Source organism: Acomys minous, assembly GCF_964271855.1.
Source record: "Acomys minous genome assembly, chromosome: 16".
Taxonomy (NCBI): Eukaryota; Metazoa; Chordata; class Mammalia; order Rodentia; family Muridae; genus Acomys; species Acomys minous.
In genome coordinates, this window is record NC_140498.1 from 86,058,403 (window position 1) to 86,074,218 (window position 15,816).

At 44.9% G+C, this 15,816-nt stretch overlaps 1 protein-coding gene across 2 annotated transcripts in view; it reads left to right on the forward strand.

Moving 5' to 3' along the window:
- Positions 1-9,309: 9,309 nt before the first annotated feature.
- Positions 9,310-15,816, forward strand: part of ANAPC5 (anaphase promoting complex subunit 5) — a 34,757-nt gene continuing 28,250 nt past the window's right edge. For both annotated transcript variants that reach the window (XM_084762685.1, XM_084762686.1), the window contains exons 1-4: positions 9,310-9,620; positions 12,215-12,294; positions 13,057-13,166; positions 14,000-14,183. In XM_084762685.1, the coding sequence (XP_084618811.1) occupies positions 9,450-9,620; positions 12,215-12,294; positions 13,057-13,166; positions 14,000-14,183 (545 nt within the window). In that variant the 5' untranslated portion in view covers positions 9,310-9,449. The remainder of the gene's footprint in view (positions 9,621-12,214; positions 12,295-13,056; positions 13,167-13,999; positions 14,184-15,816) is intronic.

Consider the following 15,816-nt stretch of genomic DNA (forward strand, 5'->3'; position numbering starts at 1 on the left):
CCTGGTCTACAAAGTGAGTCCAGGACAGCCAAGGCTAACACAGTGAGACTCCGTCTCGAAAAACAACAACAACAACAACAACAACAACGTAAATAGAAACCCTGTCTTGAAAAGCAAACAAAATAAATAAGTACAAAGAATTTTTTTTGCTTTGTTTGTTTTTGGGTTTTGGTATTTTGGTTCTTCGAAAGAGGGTTTTTCTTGTGTGGCCTCGGCTGTTCTAGATTCACTGAAGATAGGGAGGAGGGACTGTAGGAACCAGAGCGGGGTCAAGGACACTACAAGAAACCCACGGAATCAACACACCTGGACTCAGCGGGCCTCCCTGAGCCGACAGCCAGGGAGCCTGCATGGCTCCAACCTAGACCCCTGGGATCTATGCCATCGTTATATAGCTTGTTTGCTGGGACTCCTAACAGAGAGAGTGGGTGTTGTCTCTGATGCTTCTGCTTGCTTTTGGGACCCTTGTTCTCATACTGGGTGGCCTCTCCCAGCTCTAATATGAGGGAGGCACCGAATCTTACTGCAACTTGCTATGCCATGTTTGGTTGATATCCCTGTGAGGCCTGTCCTTTCCAAAAGGGACACAGGAAAATGATGCAAAGGGAGGAGGTGGGGAGTGCGGAGAGACCGGGGGCGGGGGGGGGGGGGGGGAGGGGAGGGACCTTTGTTGGGATGTAGTACATGCTAGAGTACATTAATTAAAAAGCTACAAAAATTAAATAAAATAAAAAGAGTATCTGAGCTGGAGGTGGTGGCACTGGTCTTTAGTCCCAGCAAAGTCCGAATGTCAGGTCATTTGCTCAGCACTAAGGTCTCATTGAGGTACAGGTGTCTCTCTCCCTCTCTCTCTCTCTCTCTCTCTCTCTCTCTCTCTCTCTCTCTCTCTCTCTCTCTCTCTCTCCTGGAACTCTCTCTGTAGACCAGGCTGGCCTCTAACTCAGACATCCACCTGCTTCTGCCTCATGAGTCCTGAGATTAAAGGTGTGTACCACCTTGTCCAGCATTAGAAACATTTTACTTTTGACAAGTTTGGGTTTTTTTTTTTCAACCCCAGGGTGGGGATCTCAGGGTGGGGATCTCCTTCCTCTTTAGTGTGAAACAATTTTTTTTTTTTGAGACAGGGTTTCTCTGTGTGGCCTTGGCTGTCCTGGACTCACACTGTAGACCAGGCTGGCCTCGAACTCACAGCGATCTGCCTGCCTCTGCCTCCCGAGTGCTGGGAGTGTGAAACAATTTAAAGAAAAAGCCGTTTGATCTGTTTGCTCTTGATTGGGCTTGCCTGGTTCATGTGCCTGTCATTGAAATAATCACAGAAGCCCTCTCTACAAAGAGAGTCCAGGACAGCCAGGGCTATTATACAGAGAAACCCAGTCTCAAAAAACAACAACAACAACAACAACAACAAAAAAGGGCGGGGGGACTGGAGAGATGGCTCAGTGGTTAAGAGTGCCACCTGCTCTTCCCGATCTCAAGGAAAGGCTCACATGTAGAGCTCTTGAACTAAGCCCCTTTCTCTCACTACCAGTGGTTTCCACCCATTCTGTGATCCTTGTTGTTTGGTTGGTTGCTTCTGAGACAGGGTTTCTCTGCGTAACTTGGGCTGTCCAGCAACTTGCTTTGTAGGAACACCCTCACAATCTCCAGGTGGAATTCCTACCCTGATGCATCAAAACACGAACGACAAAGTTGAAGATCAGTATTGTAATTAGTCCTTAAAATCAGGCGCAGGCCTTTAATCCCAGCACTCAGGAGGCAGAGGCAGGTGGATCGCTGTGAGTTTGTAGCTGGCCTGGTCTACAAAGTTAGTCCAGGACAGCCAAGGCTACACAGAGAAACCCTGTCTCCAAAAACAAAAACAAAAACAAACAAACAAAATCAGGCTTTACATCAAGGTCCCATTATATACCTACAGTAAATAGAAATAGAGGTTCTTTTTTGTTGTTCGTTTGTTATGTTTTTGTTTTTTTTTTAATTTTTATTTTTACATATACATTTATATTATTACACATATATACAATAAATTACCTATAGCAAGAAGAACCATGACACAATCAGGAATTATATAAATGTTACATTCTCAGTGTTTTGGCTATTTGTATTTGACAGCCTTGAAGAAGACATCTTTCCTATCTTGGTGCATCTAAAATTCTGAATGTAAATCAGTCTCCATCACATCTTGTCATTATCAACTTAAAACATCTATCTAGACCTAAAAACATCTTAACCCCTAAACAATTAAGCTTCATTGTAAAACTAAGCTATTGGTCTTCAATCCCATCAGAGACTTGAGAAGGAATAAACTTGATTACCTGAGTATGCTGGGAGTGCAGGTTAGTAGCTTCCCAAATGAGAAGATGGCAGAGACAGTTTTCTACCTGAATAGTCACCCAAAACTCTCTATTATGTTGGAGCATCTTCTTCAGCCTTCTGGCCCAATAAATATAGCTGACAGACATATTTGTGAGGCAGGAACTGCTGAGGACTTGCTTACCCTGTCTTGGCAGAGTTTGGCTGTCGACTCTGCCTGCATCCAAGCTTGCCCTTTTTTAGGCAGAATTCTGTCTGTGGTAGAAATGAGGACATTTTTCCCAGTGGCTTGTTTGCCACATTTGAAGCCATCTCCATAAGGAGGTTCTTTGATGCTCATCATCCTCTTTGAGGTAGGCTGGGTGTTGTCAGGAGTTAACCTGTCTCATTGCCAGCGAATCTTTTTTTTTTTCTTTTTTTTTTTGGTTTTTTGAGACAGGGTTTCTCTATGTAGCTTTGGCTGTCCTGGACTCACTTTGTAGACCAGACTGGCCTCGAACTCACAGTGATCCGCCCGCCTCTGCCTCCCGAGTGCTGGGATTAAAGGCGTGCGCCACCGCGCCCGGCTACCAGCGAATCTTTAAAATAATAAAAACATTTAAAAATCCCATGTTCTGCATGTCTCTGAGGTTTTTTGAAGACCTTATCTAACTATCCTATCTTATCTTTCTATAGGATCATATCTATCTGCTGCACCTATGATGTATATTCTTGTGATAAAAGTAGACTAGCGATTGACATGACCATGATTTGATCAGCTAGCAATTAACTTGTATAACTTATTTATCTTAAACAGCTGCCATCGTCCTTTCAAAGTATTGGAAGTAAGCCTTCTATTATAGTTAATTTATATGGGTACAATACCTCATATTAGAGTATAAATATACATATTATGTGTGTGAAAAATAAACTTACATTTGAATTCTATACCACTGTACCTACAATTAAACTTATTTTGCATCTATATACAAAAATCTATACCAGTGAGTTAAAAATAACCTTGTGAGTGACAATTGAGGCATTAAGTTGAGGAGTAGATTCACTAATCTGCTTTTTGTTCTATCTTCCCTATATATTTCTATATTCCCCCTTTCTTTCTTTTCAATCTCTATCTCCAAACCTAAGATTTTTGTTTTGTTTTGTTTTGAGACAGGGTTTCTGTGGCTCGCCCTGGTTGTCTTAAACTTGCTTTGTAGACCAGGCTAGCCTCTGTGTCCACCTCCCTAGTGCTGGGGTTAAAGGTTTCCACTAACACTACTTGGATCCCTCTAGAAGAGCAGCCAGTGCTATTAACTGCTGAACCATTTCTCCACCCCCTACTTGAGTTTCTATTTCTATTTTTTTAAGTTTGTATGTGTGTGTGTGTGTGTATGTGTGTGTGTGTGTGTGTGTGTGTGTGTAGGTGTGCCCATGTCACGGCATATACATGGAGACAGAGGACAGCTTGCAGGAGTCGATTTACAGTGAGTCCCAAGGACTCAGGTTTTTAGTTTTTTTGGGTTTCTTTTTTTTTTTTTAGGACTCGGGTTTTTATTCTGTTTGTTGGATTGTCTTCTTGAGCCAGGGTCTCACTGTGTAACCTCAGCTGGCCGCTTGTGTTTGTTTGGTTTTTAGATGGTGGTCCTGGGGAGCCCCCACAGGCCCTTCCTTGTGCTTCCAAGGCAAGCCCGTGCAACCAAGCCATCTCCTAGCCCCACATATTGCTACACTATAAAGCTTTGTCTGATAGAAAAAGTTCAGGCAAACTGCATGGCTCTTTGTCTTCTTAAGACAAAAATCTGAGTTGCCGAACACTGCAGTCCAGCAAGAGCCAGCTAAGATAACCAAGCTCTCAGCGACCTTGGATAGTGAACTGTCTTGTATAAGCAGGAAGGAAGGAGAAAGAGAAAGTACACACAGAAGTCTAACACCTTTCTATCTTAACCCTGTAATTACAGTCTTGAATACAAAAGGCATTCACTACGCTAAAGATCTGGGAGAGATGGCAAACAGCTACTTTTTTATTTTCATGGAAGCACAAATACCAATTTGCCTAAACCAATTTGCCACAACATTACCCCCAAAAGGCTGACACCAGGAATGGAGAGTTGGCTCCGTTTCAAGGGTCAGGGAGCTGAAATAAGCCAGAGAGAACAGAAGAGAAAGGTACCTTTATTAATTAATTAGTTAATTTATTTATTTATTTTGTTTTTCAAGACAGGGTTTCTCTGCGTAGCCTTGGCTGTCCTAGACTTACTTTGTAGACCAGGCTGGCCTCGAACTCACAGTGATCTGCCTGTCTCTGCCTCCCAAGTGGTGGGCTTACAGGTGTGCGCCACTATGCCTGGCTTGAGAAAGGTACCTTTAAATCAGAGCCCACATAAGCTATAACTCAAAAGCAATAAAACAAAGAAACACATAAAAGAAAACACTTTAAAAAGTGTTTAGAACTTAAAGAAGGTGGAACTTCACAGAGAAACCCTGTCTCAGAAAAAAAAAAAAGGTGGAACTTTAAAAACTTGGAAAATGGCATCAAGTCAAATATTAAGAATAAATCAGCTGGGTGCGGTGGCACATGCCTTTAATCCCAGGACTCAGGAGGCAGAGGCTGGAGAATCGCTGTGAGTTCGAGGCCAGCCTGGTCTACAAACAAACAAAACCAAAATAACAACAACAAAAAGAGCTGGGTGTGGTAGCACACGCCTATAATCCCAGCACTGGGGAGACAAAGGCAGCTGGATCTCTGTGAGTACAGGACAGCCAGGTTTGTACAGAGTAACCCTGTCTCAAAAACCAACCAACCAACCAACCAACCAACCAACCATCCAACAACAAAACCAAACAAAAAGTAAGTCAGGATGCTTACCAAGAGTGCAGTAAGTTAGTAGTACAACTGGTGCCTCTTGTCTGTAATTTTTTTTTTTTCTGAGACAGAGCTCCTCTGTGTAGCCTTGGCTGTCCTGGACTCACTTTGTAGACCAGGCTGGCCTCGAACTCACAGCAATCCGCCTGCCTCTGCCTCTCAAGTGCTGGGATTAAAAGCGTGCACCACCACGCCCGGCTTCATGCCTATGATTTTGAGGCAGGAGCATTACTACCAGTTCACTTCAGCCTCGGTCATGCAGTGAGACCGCATTTCCAAACAAAAGAAAATAAGACAAGGAAAGCAAGCAAGCAAACAAACAAACAGACAAACAGACATTGATTCCTGGTCATAAAAATGACCTAAAGTGAATTATCTCACTGACTGACACTGGGAAATTCAGAAGGTGGGTACAGGCAAGCAGATGGATTTTGCATTAGAAATTAATCTGTCGCTCTTTCCAGCTGCACATGGTGAGGTCTAATGGGATGGACTAAAGGTAATGAAAAGTCCCTTCTCTCAGGTGCAGAGGCAGCACAGGTGGAGAAGCTGGTCTGTTGCTTTGGTATGGAACTACCCAGCCATGCTCATCACGCTAATGATCAAGTCTCCCTTGCAGTCCCAATAATTACTCAGACCTTTCCACCCTGACTGAGGGATGAGTTAGAAGTTATTCAATAGGAGATATTGTCTTCCCTCGCAGCCAAACATTTCCCTTCTGGCAGTGGGAGTCTAGAGACATAGGGTATCTTGCTCAATCACTCACTGCGTTATTTCCCTGAGAGAGGGTCTGTTGCTGTTTCGGAATCTTAATGTTTAGGCTAGACTGGGTGGCAGCAAGCTCCCAGGATCTGTCTGTCTCCACCTCCTTACCTTGGGATAGCAGGCAGGTGCCGCCACGCCCAGCTTGTATGTGGATGCTCAGGTTGGAACTCAGGCCTTCACGCTTGCACAGCAAGTGTCTTTTTTTTTTTTTCATTGTTGGAGTAGCTATATTTAATTGATGTCACATTTCACAAAGTATTCTTAGTATCAAATGGATCTTTTGAATTTGGGGGGATCAAGTAAAGTAAAGCTAATTACAAAAACTGTCTTTTATTTGGTAGGCATATAATAGACTATGTAGCAGGTATACGATACCCATCTCCAAATTTACATATATTTGCTCAATCTATTACGTATTTTACAATTTTGACTATAATAACTCAAGATCCTTTCCTTTTGAAAGTAGATTTTTTTTTTTAAACCAGCGGAGCATTCCCATTTGCACACAGAACAAGTTAAAATATTATATATTTCTCTCATTCCAAGAAAGGAGAGCCGTTACCCACTTCTCGTAACATGCTGTTTTAGGACTACTGTGATTAGGGTCTGTCACCCTGGGAAGGCTTGGGTTTGATTAGCAGCAGGCAAAGCAGCTCTCTATAACGCTGCTGGCTTTCCCGTCTGTAATGGGAGCTGCTGTCTGACGAGCCGGAGGAACAGCTGCTACGGTGCTGCTCCAGGTGTGCAGCGTTTTGAGACGTGTAGATCACGCACCTGACTGCCTTACCATGCAAAAGAGCTTCAAAGTTTACTAAAGATTCATTGACTTCATGCATATGAGCGTTTTGCGCCGTGTGTGTGCCTGCTGGTTGACATCCGAGGAGCCTTTTGGAGGCCCTGGAAGTAGAGTAACAAATGTCTGTGAAGCCGCCTTGTGGACCCTGGGGATGGAACCTGTGTCCTCTGCAAGAGCAGCAAGTGCTCTCTAGCCATATTTAAAAAAATTTTTTAATCATGGGCTGGAGAGATGGCTCAGAGGTCAAGAGCACTGACTGCTCCTCCAGAGGTCCTGAGTTCAATTCGCACCAACCACACGGCACACAACCATCTATAATGTGATCTGGTGCCCTCTTCTGGCCTGCAGGTGTACATGCAGCCAGAGCACTGTATACATAATAATACATTAATTAATTAAAAGATTTTTGTTTTTGTTTTTGGAGACAAGGTTTTTCTGTGTAGCCTTGGCTGTCCTGGACTTGCTTTGTAGACAGGCTGGCCTTGAACTCACAGGGATCCCCCTGCCTCTGCCTCCCAAGTGCTGAGATTAAAGGCATGCGCTACCACGCCCGGCTTAAAACAGTTTTTTAACCATGGGCATGCATGTTTGCTTATGTGCAGGTATGTGCATGTATGTGCAGTGCCAGAGGAGACCAGAAGGAGTCAGAGCTCCCGGAGCTGGGTTAAAGATAGCTAGGAGGGCCTTTCGGTGGTAGGACACACCTTTAATCCCAGCAATCAGGAAGCAAAGGCAGGTGGATCTCTGTAAGTTCAAAGCCAGGCTGGTCTACAGAGCAAATTCCAGGACATCAAGGGCTCCCAAGAGAAATCCTGTCTTGGAAAAAAAAAAAAAGTTGGTAGATACCTGATGTGAGCACTAGGGCATAAACCCAACTCCGGTGTTCTGGAAAAATAGTAAGCACTCTTAACCACTGAGCAATCTCGCTAACACCGGCATCACGTATTAAACAAACAAGATTGACAGAACCAAGAAAACAGTTCCCATTTGTGTTTGTGTGCAGCAGAAGTTGAATAGTACATTTTTTTTTGTTTCAAGAGATATAAAAACTACTAAGAATGGCATGGCTATATATATTTAGTTTTTGGTTTTTGGAGACAGGGTTTCTCTGTGTAGCCTTGATTATCCTGGACTTGATTTGTGGACCAGACTGGCCTTGAACTCACAGTGAACTGCCTGCCTCTGCCTCCCAAGTGCTGGGATTAAAGGTGTGCGCCACCACCGCCTGGCAACACTGATATTTTTATTTTAAAATATTTCCTTATTTTTATTTTCTTTGCATGAGTGTTTTGCCCGCATAGATCTCTATGTAGCGCATGGCTGTCTGGTGCCTTCAGAGGCCAGAAGAGGGTGATGGACCATGTGGGTGCCATGTGGGTGCTGGGAGGCGAATCCAGTTTCTCTGTAAGAACAGCAAGCGCTCTTAACAGCTGGGCCATCTCTCCAGCCCTGATAACAGTGATTTAAGCTCTGAAGAACTAAGTGTCTTGAGAGATATAGATAAATAGAAAGGGCATTGTGAAGAGTAAAACTGAAAATATTGCTAGCTGGGGTTCATTTTGAGAGCTTCACTCATCGGACTTTGGAGTCCGTGGGAAACATACTCATTCACCACAAGGAGGTGATTTTTTACCTTCTGTTTCACTGCAGATACGGACTTGCAAACGGACTTAGCTGTCTGCAAATGGCATTTGTGAGATGTTGAAGAAAAACATTTATCTTTGTCCTTAGAAAGCAGGGTAATCCCAGGTATGGCGGCCCACACCTTTAATCCTAGCAGTAGGGAGGCAGAGGCAGGTTCTGTAACGGGTTGCCTGGTGACACCCTGTATCAAAGATTTTTTTTTTAAAGTTAAAAAATATCAATATGATGAATGAATGAAAAAAAATATTTTTTTTTTGAGGCAGGGTCTTACTATGCAGCCCTAGCTGGCCTGGAACTGGCTTTATAGACCAAGTTGGCCTCAAACTTGCAGAGATCTGACTGCCACTGCCAGTGCCTGCTGAGTGTTGGAATAAAAGGCGGGAGCTTACCACATCCTGTCTGAAAATATAATTTAAAGGCGCCAATTTAATTTCATTACTTTTAAATACAATTATTTAAAAATGTCGTTTGGGCAGGGTGGAACATTCCAATCCTCTCAGCTACGGTGGTGGTCACCATAGGATGAGCACTAGTTAGAGGCCAGGTTGAACTACTTAACAAGCATTCGTCTCAAAAATGGGAGGGGCGTAGCTTCAGGTGAAGGTCTTTATTATAGAGCTTCCCTGGCATAAACGAGGCCTCGTGTTCAACCCGAAGGGGGGGGGGGAATGCAATTTGACCTGTTTTCAAATTAAATGAATGCGCGCGCTGCCCGTTAGTTCCCTCCGCCTCTGACCCCAACAAGCATCACCTCTTCCTTCCAACCAGATCCCTGTCCACGCCGCCTAGGAGCCTGTTCACTTCGGTTGAGCGTTTCCGTAGGGAACCAATTTCTGGTAACACTACTTTTGTCCCGCCCCCTCGCCGTACCTGTGGATATTTTGATTGGCCGTCAGTCTTGCTTGTGTTCTGTGATTGGCCGCAGGCATGCCGGGCCACGGAGGCCCCGCGGCCGTGGGAAACAGTCCCCGGCGGGAGAGGTGGCGGGCGGGTGCCGCGGCCATGGTGTGAGGCGGCTCGTGGGCGCGGCGCGTGGCAGGCCCTGAAGGCCTGTCATTGCCCAGCGTCCGCGAGAGCCAGTACTTCAATCCAATGATGACCAACGGGGTCGTGCACGCCAACTTGTTTGGCATCAAGGACTGGGTGACGCCCTATAAGATCGCGGTCCTGGTGCTGCTGAACGAGATGGGCCGCACGGGAGAGGGCGCCGTCAGCCTCGTGGAGCGGCGCAAGCTCAACCAGCTGCTCCTGCCGCTGCTGCAGGTGAGGGGCGCCCGCTCTTTCCCGCCCGTTTCTGAGCGCTTTGTGTCGGCCCCGCCCCGAGCTGGAGGGCGGGGAGGGAAAGGATCGGGCCCTCAAGATCCCCTTTCCTGTTCTAGAGGAATCTGGAAAACCGATGTGAATGCTTCTAGCTAACGCCTGCTGAGCGCCTACTGTGGTCAGGTGCTTCCCATGGCATTCTTTTTGCAGCCTCCTGTGTTGTCTGAGTGACTAGGGGGTAGGGTTTCCGTTTCGGCTCCTTGGTCTTCTGGAAAGTCGGGGTACCGCATAATCTTGAGCCAGAGAGAACAAGGAGAGGGGTTGTAGATGCTCCTCATTCTAGGGAACTGCAGTAAATAAAATGGACATATCACTGTTGGTCAAACGCTTATCATAATGTGGTAGGCACTGGAGATGTTTTATTTCGTTTTGCAGGCTTAGATTGGAGCTCCACTGACTGGAGCTAAAAAATTACCCTCTGAGGTCTTCTTGGCTTTCTCTCTGTAATATGAGAAAGACGGTTGAAACAATTGGCATTCGTTTTTTTAAAAAGCTTTAATTTGTTTTATGTGTATGAATGCTTTGCCTGGCTGTATTTATGGTGTACCACGTGCCCGTGGCAGTCAGAAGAAGGTGTTGGCGTCCCTGGGGCTGGAGCTACAGGTGATTGGGAGCCACAGTATAGGAACTAGGAGTTGAACCCAGGTCCTCACACAGAGCCATGTCTCCAGCCCTAATTGGCATTCATGAGGGACGGGGTTTCCATAATTTGTAACTCTCAGCACTATCCATGTAACTAGTACTATAAATGTATATTATCCCCAAAACCATAATACTAAAATTTTAGTAGCTAGGAAAGAGAGAGTGATTCTGGTATCTTAACTGACCTGCCTGCTAGTTTATAAAAACAAGCTGGGGCTTTTCTTTTCTTTTTTTTTTTTCTTTTGACATTTGGGATTCTTTCTGATGCTTTGCCCAGCTACCTACTAGCTTTTTGTTTTTCTGGTTTGTTTTTTTATCCCGTTTTTTGAGACAGGGTTTCTCTGTGTAGCCTTGGCTGTCCTAGATTCGCTCTGTAGACCAGGCTGGCCTCGAACTCACAACGGTCCATCTGCCTCTGCCTCCCAAGTGCTGGGATTAAGGCGTGCGCCACCACTCCTGGCTGTTTTTTTGTTGTTTTTGTTCTCTGAGACAAAGTTTCTCTGTGTAACCTTGGCTGTGCTGGAATTCTCTTTGCAGATCCATCTGCCTCTACCTCCAGAGGGCTGGGATTAAAGGCGTGTGCCCAGCCATACAGACTATTTTAAAATAATATATGTCGTGCTGGAGAGATGGCTCAGAGGTTGAGTGTACCGTCTTCTCTTCCAAAGGTCCCGAGTTCAATTCCAAGCAACCACATGGTGGTTCATGACCATCTGTAATGAGATCTGGTTCCTTCTTGTGCAGGCAGGCACACATGTGGGCAGAATACTGTATAAATAATAAATAAATCTTTAAAAAAAAATATATATGTCAAACAACTTCCCAAGAAGTAGAATTGTTGTGTTACACACGTCTAAAGTGGCATAAACACTAACTTACTAAAATGGCTACAGTGTGTAATTTTATTTTATTTATTTTGAAAACAATTTGTTTACTGATTTTTATTTTATGTACATTGGTATTTTGCCTACATTTGTGAGACAGTTGGGTTCCTCTGGAATTGGAGTTACAGACAGTTGTGAGCTGCCATGTCCGCCACTGGAAATTGAACTCCTGTCCTCTGGGAGAACAGCTACTGCTCTTAACCACTGAGCCATCTCTCCAGCCCCCGATGTGTAATTTTTTTTTCCGATGTGTAATTTTAAACCTCATCTAGATTATAACCTTGATAGCTGAGGTTGTACACGCTTTATCCCATGAGGTACTGCTTCCGGGGCTAGCCAGCCTGCCTGCCTTCCAAGTTCAGGAAAGGATGAAATGTGTTTATACCGGTGAGAACTCGAGCACCCACCCTTGTACAGCGCTTCCCAGGGTACAAAGTAATGTAATGTAGATTTACATTAGCTCATTTAACTTTTGCCACAAACAAAGGAGATAGTGATTATTAAGTCCGTTTAACTGATGAAGGGAACAGGCTCAACGTTGCCTACTTAACAGGGTATTGACAGGGTGTTGCGCTGTTTATGGAGTGACAAAGGAAGGAGAGCCTTGTCCTGTAAGTCCTGTTCCTTTTTCTTCTTCTTCTTTTTTTTTTTTTTTTTTTTTTTTGGTTTTTTTTGAGACAGGGTCTCTCTGTGTAGCCTTGGCTGCTCTGGACTCGCTTTGTAGACCAGGCTGGCCTCGAACTCACAGCGATCCGCCTGCCTCTGCCTCCCAAGTGCTGGGATTAAAGGCGTGTGCCACCACGTCCGGCCTCCTTTTTCTTTTTGACTGTTCTGTTCACTAAACGAGAACAATCCACAGATGTGAAGTAGGTTTTGGTGTTTTACGTAGTCAAAAAAATCCTGAGTCCATATTTCTTGTTTGGAATGATTGGCAAATGACTGTTTGTAGTTCTTTTGTCAGTCTAGCTCTTTGGCCATTATTTCTAACCTTCCTATTTCTCCTTTATGCAGGGCCCAGATATTACATTATCAAAGCTTTACAAGCTAATTGAAGAGTCATGTCCTCAGCTGGCAAATTCGGTGCAGATCAGGTAAATTTTCTTCCTGCATTAGGGGCTGGGAGTGTGGCTCTGTTGGTAGAGTGCTTGCCTCACGTGCACAAAGCCTGGGTACTCTCCCCAGCACTGAACTAGGCACAGTAGTACACAGTGCTGTCCCTGCCCTTGAGAGGTAGAGGCAGGAAGAGCAGTTGTGCAAGGTCCTCCTTGGCTACAGAACAAATCACAAGCCAGCTGGGATACCTGGGGGCTAGAGTTGAGCTTTTTCGAGAGGTTGTTCTCCTAAGTACCTTATTTTTTTTTAAATAAGTAATGTTAGACATAAGGTTTATGTATTTTTCCCCCTGGTGTATTATTTCATATGGAATTACTTCCTTTTTAGTTGTTTCAGATAATTCCATTTTTACTTTAACGAATGTTATGACCAGGAAGCAAGTAATGTATGATACTCTTGAGGAATATGGGAATATGGCATGTGAAATGGATTATAAAGGTTGTTTTACGGGCCGAGTTTGGTGGCACACGTCTTTAATCCCAGCACTCAGGAGGCAGAGGCTGGCGGATCGCTGTGAGTTCGAGGCCAGCCTGGTCTACAAAGTGAGTCCCAGGACAGCCAAAGCTACACAGAGAAACCTTGTCTCAAAAAAAAAAAAAGGGGGGGGGGCAAAACAGAAGCTGCAGCTTTATAGAAACCTTGAAATCACTCTTATATTGTTGTTGGTAATTCAGGGATATGAAACATGGGCGATGTTTGGTGGGCCTTCCTAAAACCTGCATCCCAATTTTCTCATTCAGAATCAAACTGATGGCTGAAGGCGAATTGAAGGATATGGAACAGTTTTTTGATGACCTTTCAGATTCTTTTTCTGGAACTGAGCCAGAGGTTCACAAAACAAGTGTAGTAGGTATGAAACTCCTCAGAAGAGCAGAGCGTGTTCTCACTGAAGTGAGCCGCTTCCCGAGGGGCGTCTGTCATTACTTTGGTGTACATGAACAAGCACTAGGGACACTGGCTGTGCTGTGGTTTGTATTATTGCCTTATGGTTTTGATCTCTATTTAAGCCTAACTTGTAGAAAAGCACCTCTGTTTCATCTGTAATAGTTAGCCTGGCCTGGGGTCTTTAGGGTTTCCCAGCTCTTCTCACAGTCCTGCGGACCATTTGCCCGTATTGTGCAACTGTAAGTGAGGGTCACTGGCCAAACTTAGGAATCGAGGTAAGTAAAATACACTCTCACTTTAGTGCAGAAGTTCTTGCATACATGGCGTTTCTCTGATGCTTTCCTACTAACTGTGTGCCCGTGCCCCGCCCCCCCTGGCTCTGCTGCATGGTGATTTTTATGTTACTCACGTCAGTTGTTTATTGATCGCCTCTTTCCCAGGTCCCAGATGTGCAAGGTAGACTAGACTTTCCTCTTACAGAGACTAAGCTGTGCTGCGGGGAGGGGTAGCAGATGCTAAAATGGAAATCGATAATTAAAATAACTTAATTACTTCTCAGCTTCTGACTAGAATCAAGTACAGCAAATATAGCTTCAGAGAGTTTGAGTAACTGAAGAAGGGACAGGCCTGAAGGGATAGCGATGGAAGAGACTGAGACCTGGATGTAAAGCCTAAGGGAGAGCGCTCCAGGAGGGACAGCACCTGCAGCTCTTCTGAGGGGAGAATTGTGCGGTAGTCGTTGCCTTGTCTTGGGGTATCAGCTAATGCTTTCCCCTTGTCTGTGGTCTTATTTTGTAGGTCTGTTTCTGCGTCACATGATCTTGGCCTACAGTAAGCTGTCTTTCAGTCAAGTGTTTAAGCTGTACACTGCCCTCCAGCAATACTTCCAGAATGGGGAGAAAAAGACAGTGGAAGACGCTGATATGGATAGAGAGGATGGAGAGAGGCAGATGGAAAAGGAAGAACTCGATGTGTCTGTGAGGTAATGTGGACTTTCCATCCTTTTTCAGTGACACAGCTTAACTAAAAGTGCCACGGTCCACTCTGCTTCAGGCTTTGGGAGCTGCCTGTCTGTCCCTTTTTTGTCCCTGGGGATCCAGGAAGTTGGGCTCACGGGCTGCATCTGAGGTTTAGCGCCCTATGTCTGGGGTTGGCTGGTGGGAGGCAGACGTGGGCAGTCCACAGGTGGAAGGAAAGGGGGTCAGGGTGTGGCTTCTGGGTGTGGCTTCAGTGGCTCCCTTCCTTTGGTCATATGGTGGTGCTGTAGGGACAGTCTCTGTACTTTTGGCTGAGTGTAAAGGTGGCCCATTGTTATCTGTCCTGGAAATTGTCTCTCCCAGTGGCTTCTCTGAGCCCTGCTCCTATTTTTGTAAATGGTCCTTTGTTAAGCTCCACTCAGATTTCTAAGTTTGAATGTGCAGTTTCTTTCCTGTAGGACAGCTACCCTAATAAGCGACAGCATCATTCTTGAGAGTGAAGGACTTTTGACTGTCCCTGAGAGTCTTTTGAGGCCTCCTAAAGCACAGGCACTCAGCACATTCCAGTCTCTACAAAGTGTCTTAAAATTATCTTACAATCTAGTGGATCTCCATAAGCTGGTTTTTTTTTTTTTTTTTTTAGACACATGCTTTCATTATATGGTCCTTGCTGGCCTCAAACGTGAATGCTTATTTTTTTTTTCCCCCGAGACAGAGTTTCTCTGTGTATCCTTGACTGTCCTGGACTTACTTTGTAGACCAGGCTGGCCTCGAACTCACAGTGATCCGCCTGCCTTTGCCTCCCGAGTGCTAGGATTAAAGGCGTGTGCTACCACGCCCGGCAAACGTGAATGCTTATAATACACACATCACACACACTTTAAAAAAAAAAATTCCAGGCGAGATGTGGTGGTGTATGACTCTAATCCCAGAACTCGAAAGGCAAAGGCAGGAAGGCTCTATTAGTTTGAGGCTAGCCTGGTTTACATAGTGAGTTTCAGGACAACCAAGTGTACATAGAGAGTATCATAAAAATCCAAAAAGATACAGTTTCTGGGCACGGTGGCACACGCCTGTAATTGCAGTGCTCTGGGAGGTAGAGGCAGGCAGAGTGCGTTCAAGGCCTGGCTTGAAATACAAGATGGAATAGGAAGTGATCAGGGAGGCAGGAGGACTGTGAGTTCCCTTGGTGCCTGGGCAGTGAGTTCAGCACAGCCAGAGCTAGGTAGCACGATCCTGTCTTAAAGAGAACGGGGCACAGATGTGTAGTTCATGTTGCCCTTGGACTTGCCATCTTCCTGTTTTAGCCTTACGAGTAGTGGAATGCCGTAATTTGCCTTGGGCTTTTCTTTCTTTCTTTCTTTCTGTCTTTATTTTTATTATAATTTTTTAGGTTTTTCAAGACAGGGTTTCTCTGTGTAACAGCCCTGGCTGTCCTGGACTCCTTTTGTAGACCAGGCTGGCCTTGAACTCACAGAGATCCACCTGCCTCAGCCTTCTTGAGTGCTGAGTGCTGGGATTAAAGGCATGTGTCACCATGTCTGGCTTGCCTTGAACTTTTAAAGAATTTACAAGATTTGTAAATGTTACCTTTTTTTACTCTTGTGATTTTTTTTTTACTAGTATTTTATGTATCTT